We start from the raw sequence: 27,678 nt of genomic DNA, 5'->3' as shown, positions 1-27,678 counted from the left end.
TAAAATTATTTTACCACTCAAAGTCGTTGTCACGTAAAACTTTCGCCCGTATACCGACTTTACAGGCAACCAATTTTTTTTTATGGTAAAAATTGACGGACGAAGCATATATCCCACCTGATGGTAGGTGAAAAACCAAGTGGGAGTGAGACACGCTAAATATCAAACTGCACCATTGAGAAGGTAATAAAAACCAATTTGAAAATTTACAAATTTACCCCATTTACATACTACTTATATTAGATAATATATTTGAAAAACGGAAATTTAAATCATTAGTATACGGATTTTGCTAGATGACCTAACTTTTTACCATTGTCAGTACTTTTAAGTGCCCAAGTGTCTTGCAGTGCAGAATATTATTTTGTAATAATAGCCTAAGCAAATAGCATCGATAAAAATCATCACCTCTGAATTGACCGCCTACCAATTTAACAGTTACATCAAATCAAAGCACATATGAACACAACTCTATACCTCAATAAGTTTCGCCTCAGGCCCTGGAATTTAGAACTACAGCCCGTTATTCTTTAATTTTTTTCGCATACATTTTTAATGTTGATATGTTAATTTTAAGTTCAATACTCATTATGAAATAATTCTTAATGTATGAGTTATTTAGCAGGTTATATTACGACTTTCAATGAGAGCCTTGTCTTTCGAATGGAACCAATTCTAGTTTTTATGTAGAGCAAATTGCGTTAATTTAATTAAAAGTGGTAAATATTTTTGGTATATAGTTTTAACGGTAGTTTTAAGTTTTGTTTTAGCCTAGTGTTTAATATGGTCTCCTTTCGGGAGTAAAGAGTTCGACTTCTACCACGCATCTCTTAACCTTTCCAAGTTACCTGTGATATATCAAATAAGAATATATTTGCTTAAGCGGTTAACGAAAATATCATGGGAAAGCTGCATGTCTGAGAATCCTCCGTAGTATTTTCAAAACTGTGTGATGTCTAACAAACCCCACTAGGCCAGCGTGGTAAACTGAACCCCGTGAGACTGTGACGCGTGCCCTGTTGTGATCAGTGGGCCGGTATTGGGCTGATAGTGATGATGACGATCAAGTCTTGAAATTATTTTTCTCAATAAGTATAATAATAATAATAATAAATTCTTTATTGCACACACAAAACAAAATACAAAGAAAAACATTTACAAAAATAATAATAAAAAAAAAAATAGTTTAGGTGTGCAAAGGCGGTCTTATCGCTAAAGCGATTACTCCCAGACAAACTTTATATAATATATATATTTATATATATAATAGTGTATTATATATTGAGAAAAAAAACATACCGTGGATACTAATATCCACTTCCACCTGTATAGCTTCCAACTTTGAATTTAGTGCTTTTGAAAGTGAACTTTTTTTTACGGCAACTTATAAAATTTAAGTTGTTCAGAATTGTTAGGTCGTAAAACGGTTCAAAACAAGTAATGAAGAACTAAGTAAAGCAACCGAGATAAGGAGATAATAAAAGGAAAATGAAAAAAAATTGAAATCACGATAATAGACGTGATATATCTCCAAGGACCAGAGAAGGTCAGAATTAGTATAACCAAATATTACCAATTATCGCTTTACCCGGGAATCGAAATCAACGCCTCATCTTACACACGAACCACACACCAGACCAAAGAAGAAAATATAAAATATTAATAAAATAAAAGGAATTTCCATCTTAAATTGACTACTAGATATTGTCAATTAAGTTGTAAATCAGAAATACGTGTGCCAATTTATGCCGTTGCCGTGCCGTTATAATATCGAGAGGCAATTGGTTTTATCGAACCCGTTAACAATAGTGTGAATAATTTTGCAACAGTCCTTTACTGGTGGTAATAAGGTAGCCTTCGCTGCTTCAGTACTGTATCTGCTGTAGGTTTGCGTGGATTGGTGTATTGTAATACATCTGTAAAGAAACTGTTCGCGTACTCGTATTAGTGAAACTGTTTTGTTTGTACATGAAGACGTAATATTATCGTTGATATGGTTTAAATGTTCACCTTTATTTTCCGAGAGACATTATTGCTTTGACAAAGATGGCAAGAGGACCGGTGTGCAATTGGTAAGCTTACTGTATAAATTAGATTAAAAGAAAATAAACTAAGTAAAAGTAGTTCAATCTAACCTAAACGTTTGAGTATAATACATACTATACTCAAACGTTTCTACCTCGTTTTTTTTTTCTCTTTCCGTTTTCGAGTTAGTTAGTTTATTATTAAATTTAAATAATAAATAAATTCCTTTTATAAATAAATAAAAAAGTGTCCAAAATTATTAAAAACGACGAAATATATCTACAGTAGTCTAGATTAAAGTATCTTTTGGTATTCGGTTTTAATAAATAGTTATAAATGTGCTCTCCAAAGTCACCGGCGGGCAACACTGATAATTCTAATCCGGGTTGTTACTGAGAATTTATGATCAGAATAATTCACACTCAGCAATTTTTGATTAATCGGTAATCTAAATCAGGACCTTGCCGTTCGTTGTGCTTCTTGTATAATCATCATCATCATCACTTCAACCGATTGAAGTCCACTGCTGAAAATAGGTCTTATGTAGGGCGTTCCAAGCTGGATGATTCTGGTCCGCTTGTTTCTAGCGGCACCCCGCGACTCGATTGATGTCGTCTGTCCAACTGGTTGGGGTTCGACTTCGGACCACAAAGTCTGTCAATTCTCCGAGCTATGTGCGTCGCCCGTTGCCACTTCAGCTTCGCGACTCGTTGAGCTATGTCGGTAACTCTACTTCTTCTACGAATCTCCTCATTTCTGATTTGATTACGTATGAGATACTTCTAACGTAGCTCTTTCCATCGCTCGCTGAGTGACTCTGAGCCGTCTTATGAGACACATAGATTATATATCTTATCGTAAATGTGGTTCTAAATCGAACTTGCCAACTACTAGATTAACGAGGCAGTTATATCCTTGGCCGCTTATCGTTTATTGAAAGTCTGTACTAATTTCTCTACGTGACCCTGCATTTAACGAATACAGGATACACTTTTATAACGTTAAAACGTATATACAACATACCTATCGATATCTATACTGATTTAGAGCTGAAGATTTTGTTAGTTTATATGGTTGAACGCGCTAATCTGAGGAACTAGCAACGGATTTGAAAAACATATTGTTGTGTGAGATAGCTTGTTTGGGGATTTAGCTTTTTGTTTGTAAATAGCGTGACGCTAGAACGCTACACGTAAACAAGGTCAAAAACCGGTCATCTACATCATCCTCAGTCTATTAACAACCCATTGCTGGGTACAAGCTACCGTTCTCTCATAAGAAGGAGGGTTTTAGAGTATAGGGCCTACCACACTGTTCCAATGAGGAATGGCTGGCTCTATCACCATCATCAACAGCTTATAATAGTCCAGCTAGACCAAAGCTGGGCAGTCGGATTGGTGGTCGCAATAGATGGTCGCAGTAGATTATATTCCCTTAGTCACCGCCGATACCCGCAGGTAGAAGAGGTTTGGTGACATCTTCATTCTGATCAGTCGTAACCACCCAGCGGGCTATACAACGTTTATTAATCGTGGACCTACGGTATAACGTATTCTCAGAGGACTGGGATTTCCTTATTCCAAGCAAGAACTGGAAATTTCTTAGAAGAGAAATTAGTGATAAAAATAAATGCAGATTTGAAAGAGCCTGGACCCCGGATTTTATACTGTCGGTCTCTCGTGACTCTTAAAACATTTAGTGATGTTAAAATTGCTAGTGAAATTGTAATTTGTATGCAGAAGTGTTAAAGTTTACGTCACAAAATTCCGTCTATTGTTATTTTACAAGTTTCTGTGATACTTTTATTTGATCTAGTTGCTACATCACTTTTTTATGTGAAACATCTATAGCCGAGCCTTGGCAGTAAAATCGACTCATATGCCGTCACGGCATAAATGACATGACGCTCGCCTATGCTGGCATGCTCCCTTTATGCCGCCACTTTCGACTCCGTTGTGTCGTATCTTTCTATTCCACTACAAATAAGCCCTTTACTGCCACCCCTCCTCATGGTAAGCAATAAAGCAGTCTAATGTGGTAGCGGGCTAACCTGTTAAACACCTAGGATATTAAGCCCATACCTTAATAGGATTCTACACGGCATCGTACCGGAACGCTAAATCTCTGCACGTATTTGTCGTTAAGGTGATAACTAGCCACGGCTGAAGTTTCTTACCAGAACGGACCAGGGAAAATTCAAAATTATTAATTCACAAATTGTCCGTCTCCTCTGGGGACCGAAACTGGGATCTCCACTCATAATGTGACATTTATACAAAATGTTTTTTTACTTTTTCAGGTAGTTACTGCGATATCGGCTGATATCGGTTATGTTGGTTTAGTTTTTTTTTTTAATCAATGAATAGTATGAAAGGTTTTGGACATTGAGTCGGCATTCAGAATTTTGAATGAATAGAATCTAAATGAATAAGATCTTTAATATGTAGAGGCGTTTCTGGCCTTATAATATAAATAGAAGGTCCCGGGTCCTATTCAAATAAGGAAAAACGGATTTCCCTTAATCTTTTTACGTACGAGAAGTATTAGAATGTCAACTTACTACATTAGAAGTTTATACTGAACTAAAGTTAATTATGTACTTATTTACTTTTCTATCGTATCTATTGTTCGAAAAGTGATTAGTCATTTCTGTGCTTACTATTTTAAAACTGTACACTTAACTAGTTTTTGTATAATTTAACATTGATAACTATGTCGATCTGACGTGTACATAAAAAAAATTAAGCAAAAATATTGGTTAGAAGAGAAAATTACATCGGTTCAGCCGTTTGAGGAGTTCGCTAGTATATATAATGTTTCATTGACGGCCGGCTGGCGCAGTGGGCAGCGACCCTGCTTTCTGAGTCATAGGCCGTGAGTTTTATTCCCACAACTGGAAAGTGTTGTAGTGATGTTAGTTTTTGTGTCTGGGTGTTTATCTGTATATAATAAGAATTCATAAAAATAATCATCAGTAATCTTAGTACCCACAATACAAGCTATGCTTACTTTGGGGCTAGATGGCGATGTGTGTATGTGTCGTAGTATATTTTTTTACTAACTATTTATTTATTTTATTTATTTATTTATAAAATGTAATTTAAATCAGACCTCTTTAAAGCTATACCTACTAAAGCCAATGCAAAAATGTTAAATTAAAATAGGTTCTTAATCAAATAAGTTATGCGTGAAAATGCGTGGTACTCCGGCCGTAGACCAAAAGTTGTATGAAACAGATTCTTCTACATAGACAGGATAGAAAATCATAATATTTCTCTAGGTTTTAGGTACTCAGTTTCAATTTCTTTACTGCTCTTTAAAAACTTTGTACACTCCTGATTACTCAAAGATTAATTGTCTAATAACAATGAAACCTCGTATTTATACTAATAACAACAAAACTCACTGAACACGTTACGATACTAATGAGCCTAATTACCCACCCTCCAACCCTCTCATTCCGCGAACTATATTAACTAATATTATACTAATATTATAACTTATTTAACAACATTTTCTGCGAGATTTAAAACGCACAAGCCTTATAAAATTGTAATAGTATAAGGCTTGTGTGAAATCCAACGAAATTTTTACCTTCGGAATTCCGAGCGCTGTTCTTCCTCAGTTTTCAAATTTCGTTCTAGCTCTACGAGCAAGCGAGCGTTGAAATTCTCGTAATGCAGTGCAGATGAGCTAAGTAAAATTTATAGGTGTTGCATTTTTACTGAGCCCAAGAAAATGCATATATCAGTATGACTAGCATAGTTAGGAAACCAAATTTTATCCCCTGATTATATCCACTGACGAGGGATAAAATAATGTCCACCATCCAAAGCACGGCAACAGGGAAAAGAAGAAGTTTACCAGCGTTTGATATTACGCTTATAATTGAAATGATAACGAAATGAATTTAAATGTACACCAAACAGAAGGACAATACCAGAAACATTTACATTTCGCATTTATAATATTATGAAAGAAATAAGGATTAATAATTTATGTAAAAGTATGCACAAATCTAAGCGAAATGAAATTTAAATAGAAACAAGAACGGCTTGCACATCAAAACATAACAGAATAGTTGAACATAATTATTTTGATATTATTCCATATCCATATCCCTTGCGCTCATGTTCAGATAGGTACTGAATAAAATTGTGGGAGAAGACGAAAAATTTGTCCTTTCCACGTGGACAAAAATGCCTAATACCCATTCCAATACAGCAATAGCTGAAATGAAAAGAAACAAAAACGGCTTGTATTACCTTGTATTATATATATTTCGCTTATATTGGTGCATACTTTCCATACATTATTAATCCTTATTTCTTTCATAATATCATAAATTCGAAAGGTATTTCTGGTATTGTCCTTCGGTTAAGCAGCAATAGACCAACGGATTGACGAGATAAGGGGCACAAAAATAGTATATTTTATGTTTACTTATAGTTCTTACTATGTTTATAGACTGGAAAGTGACCTAGGTTATTATGGGAACATGCAAGTTGAGATACCCCTAAAGCGGAATTCTTTAAAAGTACCATTTTATGCTAGAATGGCTGTTCTGATTTTGATTAATCAATACTTTATTTTTAGGGATACTTAATTCATAGAATATTTTTATCACAATAAATCTACTACGTTATAATATATTGCAAATGTGAAATTGAGCTTATTAGTTCTTGTGTCTTTCAAATTAATATTTATTCAAGTACCAATTAGGTATGGTACAGCAACAAGAATGCTCAAGAAAACCAGTTCACAATATTGCTCAAGGATTTTCCGAATTTCATTTTTATTTATTTTATCTTGCTGTTATATTAACTAAGGACGATTATAAGGGAATGTTTTCCACATGTGCATACGAAAGTACTTTAAAATTATAATGTATTTCAGTTCAAGTTAGCCCTTGTTTGCACACCTCACCTTGTAAATTATTATACAGTCGAAGCGGGCTAACATGTCAGGGTGTGGCGAATTAAATCCACACCACTGATCGGCTTCTCCAAAGCATCGTACTAGCTCGCTTGGTGACAGGTCTTTTTAATACTAAACATGATTATTTTTTGGTGGAAATGTTTGTTGAATCATTATATCTTCTTAACATAACATCCGCGAGATTAAGCGTACCTAAGTTAATAACTAGTTAAAATAACTTAATTTACTTTTAACCGTTCGTATCCAAGTGTCCATAAATAGTAGTATTAAATTTGTTTCTTACACAATTCCTTACTGATAATAACTTATTGTAAAATTGACCTCTTCGTGTTAGACAGTGACAATAATAATAATTAAAGAACCGCAATGCGATTTTCATTATCATAGTTTGTACTTAGTTACTATGACCCAGTTAATAGATTTGCAAGGTTAATAGCTATGACCGACGGAGGTATTATCTGGGTATTTAAGAAAATATAAGTAATTCAATATTATTATGATGGAAAATAAAGGTTTTGAAGCAGGCAGCTTAGCATAAAAACGTGGACACACCGGACAAAAGCGGAAGAAAAATTTTCCTGGTGCGTACTAAGTCAGTTTTTGGTTTTCAATTTTTGATAGGAATAAGTACCTCCACCAGCTGTTTCGGATTTTATAAAGCCCATTTAAAAATAATCAATATTTCAAAATAGCTAAGGAAACAAAACTGATATGATGTTACAGACTTATTAACTGTTTTTACAAATCCCGCGGAAACTTTTTTTTTCCGCATTGGAAATTATTTTGTGTTTAGGATGCAAGCTGTTAATAAATTAAGCTAATTTTGGATTCAACATATTAGTATAGAGCCGGCAGTCTTACTGTCTGCCGTTTTCTTTCTAAAATTTATTTATTTTTATTTATATTCTTATTCTAACACTATCATTACAGAATACTTAAACCTAATGTGAAAGTGTAGCTTTTTAAAAAAAAAAATATTAACATCCTTATGCTATATCCTATGATATCGTTTAAGGTTGCCTTAAACGCGGACGAAGTCGCGAGGGACCGCTAGTCATACTATAAAACTGCTGAACAATGTTATTTGTTTTATGTGTGTTATCATGCACATTCATTATTTATAACTGCAGTTTAAGTATGCTATTGGTCAGTATCATTTGCTAAGTAGTCAATAGAAATTAGTGTTGCCCAAATTCAGTCTTGGTCTTGCAGTCTTGGTCTTGTTCTTGCGTTTTTGCAAGACCAAGACCAAGAACAAGACCGCGTATTTTTAGCAAGACCAAGACCAAGACTGACCGTGCAAGACTTGAGCAAGAACAAGACATAGCCTGCAAGACTCTTGCGTCTTGCAGCTAGGACTTAGCGCTATTTCACGGAGTAGTTAGGTGTAACAGTTCGGTGTATAGGTAGGTAGGTACGCTTAGGAATTCTATGAGACGCAAAAAACTATATCAAAGAATATGAAAAACTGGACCTATGCGCATTACGACTAATACCATAAACATAGCGAATAAAAAAATATCTATTAAAATCAAACTGAGTGCATGCATAGTTATGTTTTAACCATCGGCACTTTGATAATGCGGCATCAAAGGTTTTGTACTTACTTCTCAAAGAAATTTGCCGCTTTTCGGAAGTACATGGTTATGATACACGCGCCGGCGGCTTCTTTTGAAATCTAAAACAATCGTTGCCGCCGCGCCGAAATCATAACATTTGACACTATTCATGCAAAATAATTTCGAATTTTAAGAGTACCTACAGGTGTTCCAAAGAATAAATAAGTTTCAGATTGGTGATTTTAGATTGGTGGAGGACGCATGAGACAGAGTATCCGATTTTATCGAAAATGGCCCGTGATTTTCTCTCAATACCTGCAACTTCAGTACCTGCTGAGAGGTTATTTTCTAAAGCATCATTAGTAATTAGAAAACATAGAAATAGGTTAAGTGATGAGTCAGCCAGATGGTTACTTTGTATTAATTCTTGGTCAAAAGAATTGATATAAAGTATCATAACCTAATGATAAAGCTGTTGATTTGTGTTGTATTTTATTTTTTATTCAAATAAATGATAAATCGTAAAACTCTTTTATTAAATTTCTTATAAGTTGAGGGTTCAATCTCTTTCTAGACAGATAAGTATTGTTCTTTAAAATACAGTCAAGTTATTGTAATTAATTTGTTTTTTTACATGTTTTAGCAAATGTAAGCTTATAAATCATAAATGTTTATTAAGAAACAGTTACTTCCATGGAAAACGACATATAGGTCAGTTGATTTTTCGAATTTCTTATCAAATCTTCAGTTATTTATTAATCTGCTTGATCTTTACTATGGCTATGTTAATTCAAGCTCACAATGTTCCAATTCTAATACGTTTTTCTAAGATTTAAAGTAAACTTTAATAAATAGTAATAGACTAATAGGTAATTGCAAGACTTGCAAGACTCTTGCTGCAAGACCAAGACCAAGACCAAGACTGGGAGCGCAAGACCAAGACCAAGACCAAGACCAGGTGTATTGGCGCAAGACCAAGACCAAGACTGGCTAAGTCTCGTCTTGTTCTTGCATTTGGGCAACACTAATAGAAATATCTTATAATATAACTTATCAAGTTAGCATAATTCCATCATGATCGGTTCAGCGGTTGAGTCAAACACAGATAACGTGACAAATGGTATTTCTACAAGCAATGTACCTAAGTACAAACAAATCTAAAATTAAGGTAGCCCTCACAACAAGGATTTTTAGAAGTACCTACAATCAATAAATAATGATTGTGTACCTGCTGTATTTTTCAAGGACACTTGAACCATAGTTAATTCTACCAAAAAACCATAGTTAATTGTTAGATAACTCTTACACTGACGGTCTCTACTTAATCGAAGTAAAAACATGATCAAGACAGTCGAGGTTATTTTTGGCAAGAAAAAGGACAAGTTTAGATGACACTTTTTTGGGTGTTTGTAACTTAGGTATTAGGCAACTCAGTGTCATCAATGAGAACGTATGGTTAGGTCACGGACACTAGCCTCAGTGAGCTGTTGAGATAGTTTTCGTAAACGAAAACTCTACTTTCATACAAAAATATCCTAGAGTGGGCAGTTACCTTGGCCAACGAATTAGTTTGGCCATCCAAAGGGGCAATGGTGCCAGCATCTTAGGAACTGTGCCTCGCTGCGGTGGTTTCAAGGACGTTTTAGATTTTATTTAGTTTTAAATAGTTTATTTTAGGTTATATTTATATTTTAAAGAAAAAAATATGTATCATTGTAAATAAATTTATTGTTTATTAAATTAAATTAATTACAAAACTATTGAATAAGTGATGTTGGTTAATGATTATGGATGTTTCTCGACCTCTCTGGCGCAGTTGTGAGCGCTGTGGTTTTAAATGGGAGGTCCCTGGTTCAATACCCGCCAGGGCCAATTTGAGAGTTTCAATTTTTGAGTTTGCTCTGGTCTAAGTTGGGTGCTCGGCCGTGGCTAGTTACCCCCTACCGACAAAGACTGGCCGCTAAGTGATCTAGCGTCCGGTACGATGTCGCGTAAAAAGCCGTTGGGGTATGGGTTTAGTATTACTACCATACTCCTTAAAGGTTAGCCCGTTTTCATCTTAGACCGTATCATCAATAACTAGGAGGTGAGACTACAGTGAAGCGTTAACTTGTGGTGAAATAAAAAGAATATTAGTCCCCGAAATACCTTATCGCTATATCGCTTGGCAGGACATTTTTTTTTGATAGATAGGTAAAAACCCACAGCCGAAACCTTTACTTTAGCCCCTTAATTTTCTAATTATTTCTACTATAGTAGAGAAAATAAAGAAATCAATAAAATTCCCAAATTATCTCTGCCGGGAATCAAACCCGGGATCTTTCACTCATATGACCTCAGCATTCACTACGCCAGGGAAGTGGTGAAAAATAATAACCAGGGCATTGAAAATTGCTGGTGTCCATTGCTTTAGAGCACATTATACCAATTTTTCTTTTTCTTTTTTTAATACTACAACTGTGACTATACGAACACACACATCGCCATCCAGCCCCAAAGTAAGCGTAGGTTGTGTATTGGGTACTGAGCTGCCTGATGAATATTTTTATGAATAATATACATAAATACTTATAATACACAGATAAACACCTAAACACTGAAAAACATGTATGTTCATCAGACAAACATATTCCAATTGTGGGAATCGATTCCACGGCCTAAAACTCAGTAAGCAGGGTTGCCGCCCACTGCGCCAATCGGCAGTCTATAACTACCAGCGCACCATACATACCAGTACCAATGCATCGTCATAAAAAATAAAAACTGATGGCTTTTACAAAGTTTAATTTCGTGTCGTGTTTAAGCGCGTGTTTACTCTGTCATAATAACAAGTAATAAACTACATAGCAATAAAATACGAGTGAGCCGACAAAATTAATTAACTCGAGATAAGTAGCGTTTGAAACAGAACACGAAAATAATAAAATCTTATGACAGAAAGCAGTGATTCTCACGATGTCGTAACCTACTTTGTTTATTCTAACAACAGAAATAAAATGATTTAAGTACCTATTTTAATCGTCGACGGAGTAAAATTGAGGTCCAGTTCGATTCCCAGCGATGGACAATTTAATAATTTCCTAATTCGCTAGAAAACTTATGTTTACCACTACGGTCATCGTACATGTTTTTTAGAATTTACTTATAATTTTTTTACATCCAATTGGCGTTCCAATCCGAGGTATAATAGCGATCGTCACATTGTCACCATTATTCTTCAATATTTGACCCCCCCTACCACTCGCTACCATCACCATGATACAGATCATGTCTTACTAGCCTGAAGTTAGCTTTCCTAACAAAGCGGCTATGCTACGGTATAGCGGCAGTGCTTTGGGGCCCCTAAGCTCAAGGGGGTTCCGTTCAACCTCCATCAACAGCGTTCGAAAAATTTATAATCGTCATCATCATCACATCAACCCATTACCAGCTCACTACATTCTCCTCACATTCCATTCTCCTTCCACCTTTGAGAACATTATGTAGAACTCTCAGGCATGCACACATAACTTAGAAAAGTTATAGGTGCGTGCCCCCTCCCCCGAAGTCGAGCTCGTACTAAATGCGCTCACCACTTCTAGGATGTTTATTCTACTTACATAAAAAACTTTTGACTTTGCTGAGCAACACACTTTGAAAGACTCGAACTACTAAAAATACTTATTTATCATCGTCATCATCATCAATAAACAGTTCTCAAGCTGGGCACAAACCTGCTCTTTGGGGCACCGGCAAAATATAGCACCTCTCAGTTCGGGTTAGCGGGCTTTAAGGATTATTATTACAAATTTTAGTAATAATAAACGGGAACGACGGCTTAAAATGCTCTCCGAAGCATGGGGGGAACACCACCAAATTTCTAAGACTGGTACTTAGAATTTTTAACTGTAAAACTCAATACCTTACTACAATTACTAGCTTGTATAGCCGGGATTCAAATCTAGTACATTGAGATTCACAGCTTAACATAATCACGAGACCAATGTGGAAGAGGTATATATGTTACTGTATCAAATTTTTCCTTTTCAGGTGGAGATGGTGGATCCTACTTAGTTTACTGTATGGAAGTGTGACGTCCTATAAAAGACCTAATATAGTCTTTATTATGGTGGACGATATGGTACGTATTTATATTTTGATTATATACTTCTATATCTATACAAATAAATAAAACTTAAATTACTGACTGTGATTTTGCAATTAGTGCTAAAATGTATACTTATTATAAAGTTCATTAAGAATAGAAAATGAGGAAATATGGAAGGAAAAGCAAAAAAGAAATTAAGCTCTTTTTGGCATAGATACATCAAAATCCGTTGCCATTTTGGCATATCGAAAAAGAAGTTTATGTTACTACCCGGCCCCTAAACTGTTTGTTTTCAGACAATAACATCAATTTGTTTCTCGGTTGCTGCGTGAAAGAAGGACAAACAAATAAATAAACTTTCACATTTAAATTTCTTTCAAGGATTTACAATTTCTTGGATAGCCACTTGTTCCAACTCATTAAAACAATAAAAACTAGTGTACAAAATGTGTAATACAAAATCTCTTTATATTACAAAAATATGAGCATGTCTATAAAAGCAGAATATGCTAACTTCTGGTTTAAGCTACGAACATAATATTATTATTTCTTTAACAATAAAACAAACTGTTTTAAAATAAAAAAAGTAGTGGTTTGCCCTGAATTAACCTCACGCTGCACTGTAAGGAAATAACTTTTATAATTTATATAAGTATTTTTTTTTTGTTCGTTGGCTGATACAATTAGGTATTTTATTATTAAAATATAATCAATGGTATAGGAAATATTCAATTCAACAGCAAAAATTCACAATATTTTATTGCAATTACACAACCAGGGAATTTAGTGTTTAACCAAACGGTTTAGTGTTCCCATACGATGCCGTGTGGAGGCCGATTTGAGGTGCAATATCCCAATCACTGCATTATCTGTTACCACCAGTTATGATTGCAATCAATGGCTAAATTTTAGTTTATTGAAAAAAACACAAAAAAACACAATAACTGGAGCTGTTGTGTGGAAAGATGCAATATCTAGTAAGTAAGTATTTTATAGGCACATAGTTCGGAGGAGGGATGGATGTTGGGGTCCCAAGGTTGTTCGGTATTCACGTATTGTATGAGTGAGTTTTTATTAAAATATGTCAAGTAGTAATAATATGCAGTAAAGTTTCTTGTTTTAATACTAGTTTGTTAAGTTTTGTGTTTATTAAGTTTATAGACCTATTATTTAATCATGTTTTGATATTTAGTTCTAAGAAATAAGTGATGTGTTTTAACAGTGCACTTTATAAGTACGTTACATTACATTACAGTATTAAAAATATGAATTCTGTACACGCCACTCCCGGTAGAATATGTGATATCCTAAATACAGTTGTAACTAGTTAGGAGTCAGATACTCACCCACACCAGGGCCAAATTATGACTTTTACCTAAATATATTCAAATATTTGTGGGTCATAGTAAACCTTGTTTTGATACATATATATAAATAAATAAAATAAAAATAAAATAAAGGTGCTCGAATTGTAGCCCCGCACTGACAAACGCAGCGTTGGTCGACCCCCGACGAGGTGGACGGACGACATTAGGCGCGTCGCAGGTAGCCGCTGGATTCAAGCGGCACAAAACCGTGGAATTTGGAACTCCTTACAAAAGACCTATTTCAAGCAGTGGACGTCTATCGGTTGATATGATGATACTAAAATATTTAAGGATTGCGCTAATCAAAGACGCCATGGTTTGAGAAATAGCCGTAGGTGGTTTTGTACGATATTGAATTTAATTTTTAATTCAATTCAATGCATTTATTTGCATAAAACATTTGAAGAACTCAACTTTGTAGTCTTTTAAAAGTGGTTTTTGCCAATACCTAAAAATTAGGTGATTTTCAATTAATGGATAAATAATAAAAGCAGTTTGCCTTGCGAACATGCTGCTTTTTTCAAGTGGTATAAAATAGCCCAGACCAGTAACTGTCAAAGTCCTTTACCTTCCTTACTGAAACACTCCCAAAGTCAAAAATATCCATAAAAAAAAATCTAAATTCTTTTATTTTAATTAGGCCTACTTTAAAAGCACTTTTGAAACGTCAAGTATGTATGTTTGTAGTGACCGTACCATCGGTTCGGAAAGGCGATTCCACCGAGAAGAGCCGGCAAGAAAGGTTTTATTCAAGTAGGTCCAAGGTATGGCACTTTTGATGCGTACATTACATGAGAAATGTTTACACGGTAGTGAGATGATGGCGATGACAACTTTCGTAAACGTATTTCATGAGTCTGTGAAGATTCTTCAAAACCTATTCAGCTACTGTCAGCCCGGAGAAAAAAATCATGACGGTGTCCAGACGGACAAAGCAAATTTTATCCAAGTAAACTCGGAGACCTTCACTCGGGCATTTTACGCAAGTGTTGCGAATTGCACACCAAGCTCCATTAAACGCATTGTTATTAAGTACTAGCTTTCATAATATTACGCTATTTTCGAGATTTTACATTACGCTCTTTGTTTAGCGTATTTCAAAAAAAAATTTAAGTGAAACTTTTAAATTATGTCAGCATGCGCGACATTAATAATATGTTGGTGTGTAGTCAATGCACTAATCGGTACAAATCGTTTTTTTTTCACAATCATACCGAATGCATGGTGTAATTCACAATATAGCTTTCTTTCTCATCTTCATCCCGTCATCTCTCTCATGTAACAAAATGTGATTAACCGTGACGAATCTTTAGCACTTTCTCAATTTTCTTCTATTAACTGATTTTTTTCCCCTTATCTCTAAGTCACATCTTATGTCTTTCTCAAATAACGAATGGTAAGCACCAAAACGTGACGTGCGCCCTTTTTTGTCCTAATTTTCATTTTACCAAACCTACTACTAAACCAAATAAAGCGATAGGCTTTATGCCAATATATATTACTATTTGACTGTTTTTCAATTTGTGATTATTTCATAGATATTAATGTTCGGGGTATTTCATGGCTAGAATATGTACTATTTCATTCTCTCGACAAATTGGTACTTAAGTGACTGTTCCTTTTCTTTAAATGTATAAATCTTGATTCTTTTCTTATGATTATGCTTATGGCTTATGGCGGCAGTGATTTTATATCCAAATGATACCCCAATCCTGAAATAGAAAATTTAAGTTGAATCAGTAACTTGCGAGGCCAACACTGTCATTGTTTTGCCGAGGTTAGATTTTTGGTTGTGTCTTCTTTGGTTGTTACAAAGTATCTGTCAGCTGTCATAGACATGAAAACGTCAAATTGTTTTTCGTCTGATGACATTAGTCAAACGCATTACAAAAGTGATTGATTTTTGAGGGTTTTCACTGACCTATATTAGTATAGTAATTTAGAAGTGGGAGTTTTAGATTTGGATCTAAGACTTGAATAGAACCTAGTAAATATTATTGCAGAGAGAATTAAATCCAAGTATAACTATATTCTTGTCGTTTAATTTCTAAGTTGAGGTTAAAACAAACCTAAGTAGTATAATTTTTTTTTTATCCCATAAAATTAATACATGTACAACATCTAACACACGCTAGACGATTAAATTTACGTTGCAGGAACTTTTTATTTTAATTTGTAAACAGACCTTTTTATTTTAATTTGTACCAGAAGAGATAAAAACATATACCAAGAGGGTACAATTTGGTTGCCTTATGGCTACATAGCGATTTCTTCCTTAATTACTAATAATTTAGCTGAAACAACTCCATAGATCTAATAATATTTTAATATGTTGTTTGTTTAAATCTTTATTTATTTAAACATCTTTATTGCGTCAAAATAAATTAAAAATTTACGTAAATAAATTTAAGGCACAAGGCGACCTTATTACTAAAAGTGATCTCTTCCAGGTAACCTTAACGAAAGGAATATACCTACATGAGAGACGGGAAATCGCAATTACAATAAAACAATAAATAAATTTACACACTAAAGTGTAAGTAAATCTTAATTAGGTAAATTAAATAAAAAGTCAACGTTAGCATAATATGTGCTAGCAATAATTTAATTTGGATATTCAATGCAATATATTCGCAGCAGTGGAATATCGTGAATCACAGTTCTATTTCAAAGGGTAAAGCCTGCTTCCTGAGAATGCTTCAGACGGCTTGGGAGAATAATACTATATCCGTCATTTGTTACGCAAATGATGCCGGTTGAGATGGAAGCTGCATACTCGAATAGTAACATAAGTCCCCCATTGTATTGTACAATATTACATGACATACCCTCGGGCCTGATGGCATTGTATTGCTTAGGACAAGCAGCCTAGTAATTGTTGCATAATATGTACTGATCAGAGAATTAACAGTGTCCTGTCCAATCCAGGATAATGAATTCAAAATTAAGGTAAGGCTGACATAAGCGTTCGCCTTAGAAATCAAGCTACTCGTTCAAATGTTAAAAATGATAGACTCATTTTTAACGTTTGCTTAATCTCGTTTAGTCTCAACCGTGAAGGCAGCTCTGAGTGTATTGCTTGACCAGAACATAGAAGTCGTGTTCTAAGTTCAAACCATTTTCAAAACGTATTTTATAGTAATTTGTGCTTGTTATATAAAAGCGGTTAATAAAGTCATTGGTGAGGTTTTAAAACATTTTGGAGTCAGGTGAGATCGTAACTTCCGTTGTTTTTTATATCCTTAGGTTTTGTTTGACCAGATCTGAGAAGGCTGTTTTTAGAAAATATTTTTACTATCCTAACACTACTTATAACCTAATACTATAAATGTGAATGTGCACATTGCATTGCAGGACGTGTTCCTCGTATGCCCTTCTTAAGCGACGTTTTTTCATTTACCATCCGTCCGTTAATTATTACGATAAAAGGCAGGCACTGACTGCCGGTAAAATTGAAAACTAAATCAATTTACTTCCTTAATGTACACATATATATATATATATATATAGCTCATGGGTAGCGTGCGGCAACGATGATCCGAGTATCAAGCTTTTTGTTCACTCAAGAAGTATACATATATACACGGTATACATATAGCTCACGGGAGTGTGTGCGGTGATGATTGACGCGGGTTTCACGCTTTTGGCAAAATGTACACATATATATATATATATATATATATATATATATACAGTATACAATATATAGCCAACAGCGAGTATCACGGTTTTGGTTCACGTCACATCAATACCGATAGATTATATTGAAGCGGTGACAGTATAGTGGTAAGGAGTTTGAATACCAGGCTTTACCTTTGCTAAGTTCTGTGCGTTTTAATCAAATTAAAATATCACTTGCTTTATCGGTGAAGGAAAGCAACGTGAGGAAACCTGCACGCCTGAGAGTTCTCCATACTGTTCTCAAAGGCGTGTGAAGCCAATCTGCACTGGGCCAATGTGTTGTACTACGGCCTAAGCCCTTCTCGTTGTGAGAGGAGACCCTTGTAGTGGGCCGGTAGTGGGTTGATGTGATGGTTATACATATATAGCTCATGGAAAGCGTTCGGCGACGATGACGCGAGTTCCATGATTCTTGTTCAACCACAAACTAATCAACGCGACTAAAGGACTTTTCACTTCAAAAATTGTTTCAGGGTTGGAACGACGTGTCTTATCACGGGTCGGATCAGATTTTAACGCCAAATCTAGATGCTTTGGCCACGCGGGGCACAGTTCTACATCAGTATTACAGCGAGGCGATATGCACGCCAGCGCGTACGGCGCTTCTTACTGGAAAATATCCTATGCGGTTAGGTAAGTACACACACACTGTCGCAGTAGCAGCTTTTGTGTTCTTATATTTTATGAAACCGCTAGAACATAAATGGTCAACATTAGTATTCATTCTTTATTTATTTTATTTAATACACTTAATTGTGCACTAAAAAATAATTTTTAATATTGTAAAAAGTTTAATAGAATTACAAACAGGTATAGGCGGCCTTATCGCTATCTACAAAATAAGTAAGGAAAAGAAATACGAAAAGTAAACACAAATAACAATAGATTTAACCATTACGACCAATATCTATAAATACATACTCTATTTTACCAACATCTTTTAAACACCATTCTTATTAAAATAAATAGCTTCATCATAAAGGGTACATTGTACAGTAAATACTTTTAATTAATAACAATCGGACATGTAGAAGTTATCGCAAGTATAAAAAATTAAGGACAACACCTAAACAAAACAGTTATTCTAGGAATACACTGAATTGAAAAAAGTTACTTTTAAAACTACGACAACTATCTTTTTACAACAAAACACAAATTATAAAATATGCTACACATTTACAGATATACAATTTAAAAATATGCTTTAAAACCAAACGCGGATTTTATAATTCAAATAATATACTTAATTGTCAAATTTATAACATAGATTGATAGCCTCTTTTTTAAAGGTGGTCTAAAAAATATAGTAAGCGATCTATTTTAATTTAAATAGATACACCGATGAAGTTGTCGGCAACAGCTACTAGGAACGCAATAAAGCTTACCGTAGCGAATACCTATAAAAGCTATGAAGAAATAATTATTCAATTTTGTACTACACGCTTCGCGATTTCCAGTTTACTTTAATTTAGGTTTTGTTACAACATCAAATACGTACAATATGTCTTTGCTGTTGCAACGTTAATGCGCAATCAAATGATCTATTGAATTTCTTCTACCAATTATAGTATGAATTGGTATAGTGTAAATACTTTATTATTTTCGGAGTTGTATAGAAGCGGTGATGGTCTAGTCAAAGTCAAAGTCAAATATTTCTTTATTCAAATAGGCACATAGATGACACTTTTGATGCGTACATTACATGTAAAATATTACGTAGAGTGGAATTGATGGCGATAACTAAATTCGTCAACTTAAAACTAAAGCTACGAGGGTTCTGAACGCGCCCTGGTCTAAGAAGAAGCCCATAACAAACTTCTTCTTCTTCTCAGTCGGTTCGCTCTTGTCAGAGCAGTCGTGGTCGTCACTTAAGTGTTGTGGCACGCTTGACTATTCGTCGCCACACCTCTATGGCAGCTGCCTTTCCAGCACACTCATGTAAAGGGATGGAGGAACAACAAACTTAGCCGGGTGTTTTTTTATTTGTTATCACCATCACATTGTCACATTGTCAAAAATATTAAAGAAGCAACCTGGTTAGCAACCTGAACTAAAGACCTCTCCCAACGGTAAGGTTTGCCTATATTGTTTTATTGTAAATTAATTAGTGATGTCCGCTCTTAGCGGACAGATTATATAAAATGTAGAAAATCTTCAGTACGAGTTATAAAATATAAATGGTAGGCTTTATATAACTCTAACAACGCCTATCCTTTATATTATGGAGATTTTTTTCATTTTATCTGCCCGCTTTGTGCGTACTCCGTGCAATGGTACCTTGTATGCACGCCACTGCAGAGGACGGTCCTAAAGTTTCAATGTTATATAAATAAACAAAAATTAAATTCCCGTACTTCCAATATTCTCAATGATCAATGAACAATTAAGAACACTGTGCCGAATTCACCTTTCAAACCAAAAAAAAAAACAAAAACTGAATAGGTTCATCCGTTCGGAAAATATGATGCCACAGCCAGATACACACACACACACACTCGCATACACATTCACACTGACACACACAAAACCTTCGTTTTTTCGCCGGGGGTTAAACAGAAAATACGGCTTATTTAATTAAATAATTTAAGTTTTTTTTTTATTTGTCCTGCAGTGCAGGGCTAGAGTCAAAAATTATATACCCCGATTATATCACCTGACAAGTGATGCAATTTACGTGTCCTCCTGCTAAAGCAAGAGAATATGGAGTAGGAGAAGTTTTCCCTCGTTTATTATTACATATCATTTGGATATTATTACAACTCAAGATGAATTTATGTCTTTTCCCCGGGGATATAATTGTCTGCTGCCCATGCTAGCCGTGTTGGTGAAACAAGAAGATGTCAGCTCAATAATTTAAATATGTACGTAAAAAGTAGCAAGGATAGCGGCGTGGAAAAGACCACACCAAGAACTGACAAGCGCTCTTAAGTTTAAGTTTAAGAAAGAGAGGACGTAATAAATATTAGGCGCCGTTTTGACCGAAAAATTAAGTCGTCAACATAGCAATACGCAACTTATTGTTTCAGGGATGCACGGATTTCCTCTATCAAACTCCGAGGATCGGGGTATACCATTGACTGAGCGGCTTTTACCAGCTTATCTGAAAGACTTAGGTTACTGTACCCATTTAGTGGGAAAGTGGCACGTTGGGATGTCCAGGCGGCAGTACCTTCCCATGTCCCGGGGATATGACTCCCATTATGGAATGCGAGGTGGTTTTATTGACTTCTATACACACGACAAAGTAGAAGAGGTAAGCTTGATATTCATAATTTCTGAATATATTTTATAAATGAACAAAATAAATAAATATACTACGTCAGTACACACATCGCCATCTAGCCCCAAAGTAAGCGTAATTTGTATTATGGGTACTTAGATAACTGATGAATAATATACATAAATACTATAAGCATATAAGATAAACAGCCAGATACTGAAAACATTCATGTTCATCACACAAACATTTTCTAGTTGTGAAAATCGAACTGCCCACTGCGCCAATCGGCCGTCAGATTATCAATAGCTAAAGTTCTTTCAAACTCGTTTAGCAGCATTCAGCACCTTGATAATAAACATCGATTTTTACTAATATTGACTTGGTTTATTTTATAGATGCCAAATGGAAGACAATTTTTCGGACTAGATTTTTACGATAACGAAGTTTCACAAGAAGGCGAAGAACGATATATTGTGGATGCATTAACAGACAGGGCTATATCGAGTAAGTAAGAGTTTATTTACATAATTTTTAACTTTATATATAAAATATATAGGACTTTATCCTAGCTGTATGATAATCAACACGAAGCCTAAACCGCTGGGGTTAGACACTCAAAATTTTTCAAGTAATATCCATGAAACTTGGTTCTTTGGCTCTTAAAATTAAATAAAGAAATATGTGTATCCCAGTTTTTGTAAATTCTACCCCCAAAGGGGTTAAATATTGGAGGGTGTGTACTATATAAAGTGTAGGTATCGGTGTCGGTATCAGACGTTTTGTTTAATTCTCTACCTATTATCCATTAATAATTCATTAATTCATTTCAAATGTCAATGATACATCTACTAATTTTGTATAACTATTTATCAATATTGATGTCCCACTTCTATTGTGATAATATTATAGAGGATACAAATTTTTGGGACTGGCCTCCATTGGGATTCGAATTTGAGACCTTGTGATCCGTAGTTTAGAATGACCATAACTAGACCAATGAGGCTGTCACTGATAGGGATGATTAATGACTATTTGCAAAAACATCCGAGTACCTTTCCCGAGGCATTAAAAACTAACGAACTATCTTTTTACTTATATAAGGTCAACATGCCTCCTAACTGAAAATACTTTATAGCTCGAGAAAATAAAGGATTTCTGCGAGATTATAAAAAACCAACAGGCAGGCCAACATCTAGTTAGTAATTATAATATTAGTTAGGAAGTCCTCCAATCAAAGTTGGAGCATACATGTCAATAAAAATAAAAATGTAGAGCTTATCTAAACTTTACTCCTCATTTCCATGAGCATCATTTCATATGACATTAGTTTCACGGCACTCTATATAGAAACTCATTACATATTCCGTTGGACACAAACAAGCACAAACCACATAACGCAGTTTCGAATTTCCGCATCCAATTTTCCTTTAACATAGAAATCATGCAGTTATATGAATGACGCATGAATTTTACTTAAAATACTAAACGTTATATTGAAAAGCAAGTATTTTGTTAAGTCTTCGATAGGCTCATAATGCTGATAGTATCCACATTACTGGCAAAGACATACAGCCAAGCGATTCAGCAAATCGCTAGTCGCGTAGATTATATATTTTAGAAATGAGATAAAAGGTTTGCCATTTTTGAAATTCAAGGCAAAATTACGTGAGTGGTAGGTTGATAAATGCTATTACTCGATAAGAGAGTTCTTGGATGGTAAAATATAATTTAATTTATGTGTTATTTATTAATGGACATTCCATGATTCTTAATATTATTATTCTATACAGTAGAATTAATAATGACATTTTTATTATTCTGACATATTTTGATTTTGTTTTTTTTGATGTTATCTTTAGTTATTTTATAAATGAATTTGTTTAAATTAAGATTTGATTGTCATATACTATGACTAAACATGTTTACCTACAATGTTTTATGCAAATAAAAGAATTTGAATTTGAATTTGAAAAAACTTGCATGCCCTTTTTTCATGATCTCCAATTGTCTTACTTCTTTGGGAATTTAATTGAAGTCTTTATAAAAAATACATTCCCTTTAAGTTAGACGTTAGGGTTATGCCATGGAGTATAGTTTGGCTTTGTTTTCCAATGTTTCCGTTGTTCTCTTTTTATACTGGAAACACCGCTTGGCAAAGGTTACTTACTACTCGACCATTAAACAAGCATCAATAGCTTGTCCAAATTTGTATTCACAGCCGTACTATCTTCATTTGCTATATAAATTGGAGTTAATTGTATATTCGGTCAGACACAAACGCAAATAGCACTGCGTTATCGGATCCAATTTAATTCTATTTACATTTGACACTCTCGCTTTATAGAATAGAATGACACGTTTAAAAAGTATAGCTGTCGCAAGTATTGAAAGAAATAAACCTGTGTTAACGTATCTATGCAGTAGTGGAGTAAAAAAATCAGTTGCACATAACTACTAATTACTTATCTAATTACTCACGCAAGTTTTGACTGAAATAGTAAATACCTACACCATCGTACAAACGACGAATTCGTAAAATTAATGGATGGATGGATATAATGACGGCCTAGTGGCGCAGTGGGCAGCGACCCTGCTTTCTGAGTCGAAGGCCGTGGGTTCGATTCCCACAACTGGAAATTTTTAGTGTGATGAACATGAATGTTTTTCAGTGTCTGGGTGTTTATCTGTATATTATAAGTATTTATGTATACATTATATTAATAAAAAAATATTGCATAACACAAGCTACGCTTACTTTGGGGCTAGATGGCGATGTGTCTATTGTCGTAGTATATTAATTAAAGTATGACAATAGTTAACGTCGCCCATATTCCAACAAATAACGATGCAAAATTTATCCGCTTCAATAATAATTAATGCTATAACATGAGTTATAGCTGAGGTTATACAACTGCTAAGATTCTTGCTGCTTGCTTCTTCCTGGTAGAACCCACCTTCTGAACTGGTGGTATAGTGTTTATAAAGTAGGCTTTCTTTAAATAATGAAATACTTGTTGTTAAATTATTTTATCCATTCTTGTGTATGTTTATTTAATAGGGATCTGAAATTGTAAGCCACATAAACGGGACCGCAACAAATGTTTAGGTGTTACGTATAAATTTAACAAACCAAATAAACGTATCGTACCTACATTTTATTATGCGTTCTACTATTAAAATATTCATTATTATTTATAAATTATTCATTAACGCGATCCATAATTTAAAATAAGCACCATAAATACGAACATTCTCACTGTATTGTGAATCAGTGTTAAATTCAGAATAGGTAATATTAAAAAAATATTATGTTATTTAGGCTCTTGTCATTTTCCACGCATATCATTCTATAATTTGTGTTTATACTCTACTTTTTTAAATTCAATGGTATGCGATTGTTTTAGCTATTCAGAATCATAATGAATCCTGTCCACTGTTCTTGCATTTGGCTCATAATACACCTCATGCCGGTAACGAAGGAGGCCTGCTACAGCCTCCACTTTACTCATCCGTCAAGAGTCAGCATATTGCCAACTCTAACAGACGTCTTTACGCAGGTAAATATAACACATTATTGCCGTTGTTTAACTTATGCTTTAATTACATCAGTTTCATTACAACAGACATAAAACTTAGCTTACTTGTATGGAGCGTATTTATTTATTTCTGTTCTTCTCATGATATGAGATTCGATCATTGATGAAATGGCTCTTTTTATAATAGAATTTAAAACGAGGTAATATTGTTATTTTCAGAGATGGTAAGACATTTAGATAGTAGCGTCGGAAGGGTAGTAACAGCACTCGCAGATAAAGGAATTTTGCAAGATACTATAATAGCTTTTGTCTCTGACAACGGAGCCCCGACGGTTGGACAATTTAATAATTGGGGCGTAAATCTGCCTTTCAGAGGGAAGAAGCAAACGCCATGGGAAGGAGCAGTTAGAGTCCCAGCTTTCATTTGGCATTCGTCATTTAAGCCTAAAGTGTGGCGTGGACTAATGCATATAACCGATTGGATGCCAACGCTCCTAGCAGCCGTTGGTGGAGAAATAAAAAAAAATATAGATGGAGTAAATCAATGGGATTCCATAGTAAATGATGGGAAATCCCAAAGAAAAGACGTTTTAATAACTTTTGAAGATGGTAATGCAAATGCTTACGCTTCATATAGATTGGGCGATTATAAAATTATAGTTGGCAATGTGTCAGGTTTAAGTAATGGGTATTATGGAGCCGATTACATTATAAATAAAGCTCCCCCACCTGACTATTTTTCTGCAATTAGGTCTTCTGAGGTAGCCAAAGTTTTTGAAACCTATGGAATATATTTGGGTTATGATGAAGTTCAAAAAATGAGGAAAGCATGCTTAATTCAACAATCAGATAAAGTTCAAGATCTAATTCCTTGCGAACCGACACCTTGTAAGTATTAATTTATACAATTGTATAGATTCTGTAAACATATTTTCAAAACGTATTCCATGATGTACAACACTTTAACATATATTTTTATTTTCAGCTCGAGGTTGTTTGTATAATGTTAAACAAGATCCTACAGAAAGACACGATCTATGGGGACGCGGTTCTAAAATAACTGCCATATTAACAAGCAAACTACGGGCCCTATGGTCAATGCATGTACGACGAGGTCCCGTAGTAATAGATGAACGAGCTAATCCAATGAATTTTGGATACAGATGGATGCCATGGCTGAATGACACAGTTCTCGGTGATAATCAAACAACGACAACTCAAAACGGACAAAATCCGTTTTTAGAGTTAAGTAACAGCAGTGCTTCAAGTGATAGAACAGTTGCCTCAGTAATAGGATGTGACCGTACAACAGGTTTTACCAATTTTTTATGTTTATTAAGGAGTGTTTTCTAGTTCCAAGTAAATTAATTGTTTTTCATTAGTCAGTAAGGTTTTATGAATAAACTTTGTTATTATTTTTGTAAATGTTTGTTTTTTTTCTCAATATAAGTTTAGCAATCAGGAAGGAAAATAATTAAAATAAAGACGATTCGAAAGGGCGTCAAACTGACAGCTGCAATTTACTCGAAAAACAAGATAATTAAGAAATAATTTGTGAACTGATTGGCGCAATGCCTCCTTTTTAAAGATCAAAATATGAGCCCCAGAAAAGAGTAATAACTGCATTTATAGGCAAATGCTTTCGCTTAGTTGCTAGTTTCAAATATATTCCTAAATATTATTTTTGAATAAGGTTCACTTTAATAAATCTTGAATATTTCAAAATTTTAATTGACTTCACGTAATGTTTTGTAGTCCACCAATTCGCACTGGGCTAGCATGGTGGACTTCGGTTTTTACACCTTCTCATTGTGGGTGACCCGTGCTCTGTAGTGGGCCGGTATTATGGTTTGATGTGATGGTGATGAATGTTGTTTTACATTTTGTATTTTCGATTATCTTCTTCTTCGATGTCGAAGTAAAAATTGTAATTTTAATTTTATGTTGACCTATTTTCTATTTACTATATTGGTTACAATCACCCAATTTCATTTATGTTACATTACAGATGTATAACTTTTATTTGATAATATAAGAAACCAATTTCACTTCTATTTTCTTAACTTGGCTCTTTTTAACTATGATAGATCTCATCATCTATTTATTAAAAAAAAAACATCTCCTTCATCACTAGCACAGTGGAATACGAGTCTCTTATTAATAAGAGAGAATGGTCACGGTTACTTCAATTAAGCGTCACTGATGAAATAAATTAGAAATTTTTATGTTTGACACTAGTGTGACGCCTAACCGTAATACGTCTGTAATAATACTGCCCATAAGATAGCTCAATCGGTCGTCAACCTTTTAAAACCGGACCAAATATTATTCTGTTGATAAAATGTATTTTATTTCTCAAACTTCTGGATAGGTTTTTTTATTTTATTGAAATTTATGCAAAATTTTTATGTAGTACATATTTTGCAACTTAACTGTGAGCATGTTGAAAATTTCTTTTCATTTGTGTCACTGTTAGACTCTTGACTTACTCTCAAAAACCTGATAGATTTCACTTGATGTTAGAGTGTTCAACAAACACACTTTACATATCATATACGTACGCATCAAAAGTGCCTACTTGAATAAAGATATTTTTGACTTTGACTTTAACTATAGAATTTTGATATTTCCCAAAAATTGCACGGAATTCGCTCATCAGATCTGGATGTAACTTGACGTAATCAGTTGACACAAGGTTGGCCTATTTCAAAATGGCTAAGTGTTGTTGCTTGAACAAAGAACACCCAGGAAACTTAGAAGTTATAATTTTCTTACTTTATCATCACTGATTAAACATTGACAGTTTTAAAAACAGAATAAAAAACAAATGTGTCTGTTTTGTAATGCAATATTTTTAACATACATTTCGCTAAAAGGAATGAGAAGATTGCTTACGATTAAAATATATAAAAGGTAATTAAGAAAAAATTGCTATACTACCAGGGGTTAATGAATCGAATTAAAAATTAGTTTGCTTATATGTTTACGTAAGTAAACGACTATGCTAATCGGAAAACAAGGTGATAGAAGATATGAGCAGAATCGAAACTTGATCATAAAAACCGGTGTAAACATTTGCTTTTTTTCGGCTTTTGCGTCAAAATATAGTCAGTACTGTTTTGTTGTGGTTATTTGATGTTGTGTGTTTTGTTTTTATTGCAATATTTTAATGTCACGTGAAATCATCATTATTTGATGCGATGCAATTGAGCAAGAGCTTCAAGATAATGTCAAATGTCAGTGATATGGACTAGCATCTTCTGAA

General features: G+C 34.3%; 1 protein-coding gene across 1 annotated transcript; it reads left to right on the top strand.

Moving 5' to 3' along the window:
* The first annotated feature begins 1,915 nt into the window (after positions 1–1,915).
* On the top strand, positions 1,916–25,787 carry LOC120626314 (arylsulfatase B-like). Its single transcript, XM_039893786.1, has 8 exons — positions 1,916–2,072; positions 12,552–12,642; positions 18,131–18,290; positions 20,684–20,910; positions 21,273–21,381; positions 24,282–24,434; positions 24,633–25,301; positions 25,399–25,787. The coding sequence occupies exons 1-8, from the start codon at positions 2,047–2,049 to the stop codon at positions 25,764–25,766; spliced, it is 1,803 nt and encodes a 600-aa protein (XP_039749720.1). The 5' UTR covers positions 1,916–2,046; the 3' UTR covers positions 25,767–25,787.
* The last annotated feature ends 1,891 nt before the right edge of the window (positions 25,788–27,678 follow it).

The sequence above is a fragment of the Pararge aegeria genome, chromosome 9, assembly GCF_905163445.1.
Source record: "Pararge aegeria chromosome 9, ilParAegt1.1, whole genome shotgun sequence".
Taxonomy (NCBI): domain Eukaryota; kingdom Metazoa; phylum Arthropoda; class Insecta; order Lepidoptera; family Nymphalidae; genus Pararge; species Pararge aegeria.
The sequence above is the reverse complement of the archived record's forward strand: the minus strand, read 5'-3'. Positions and strand labels throughout refer to the sequence as shown.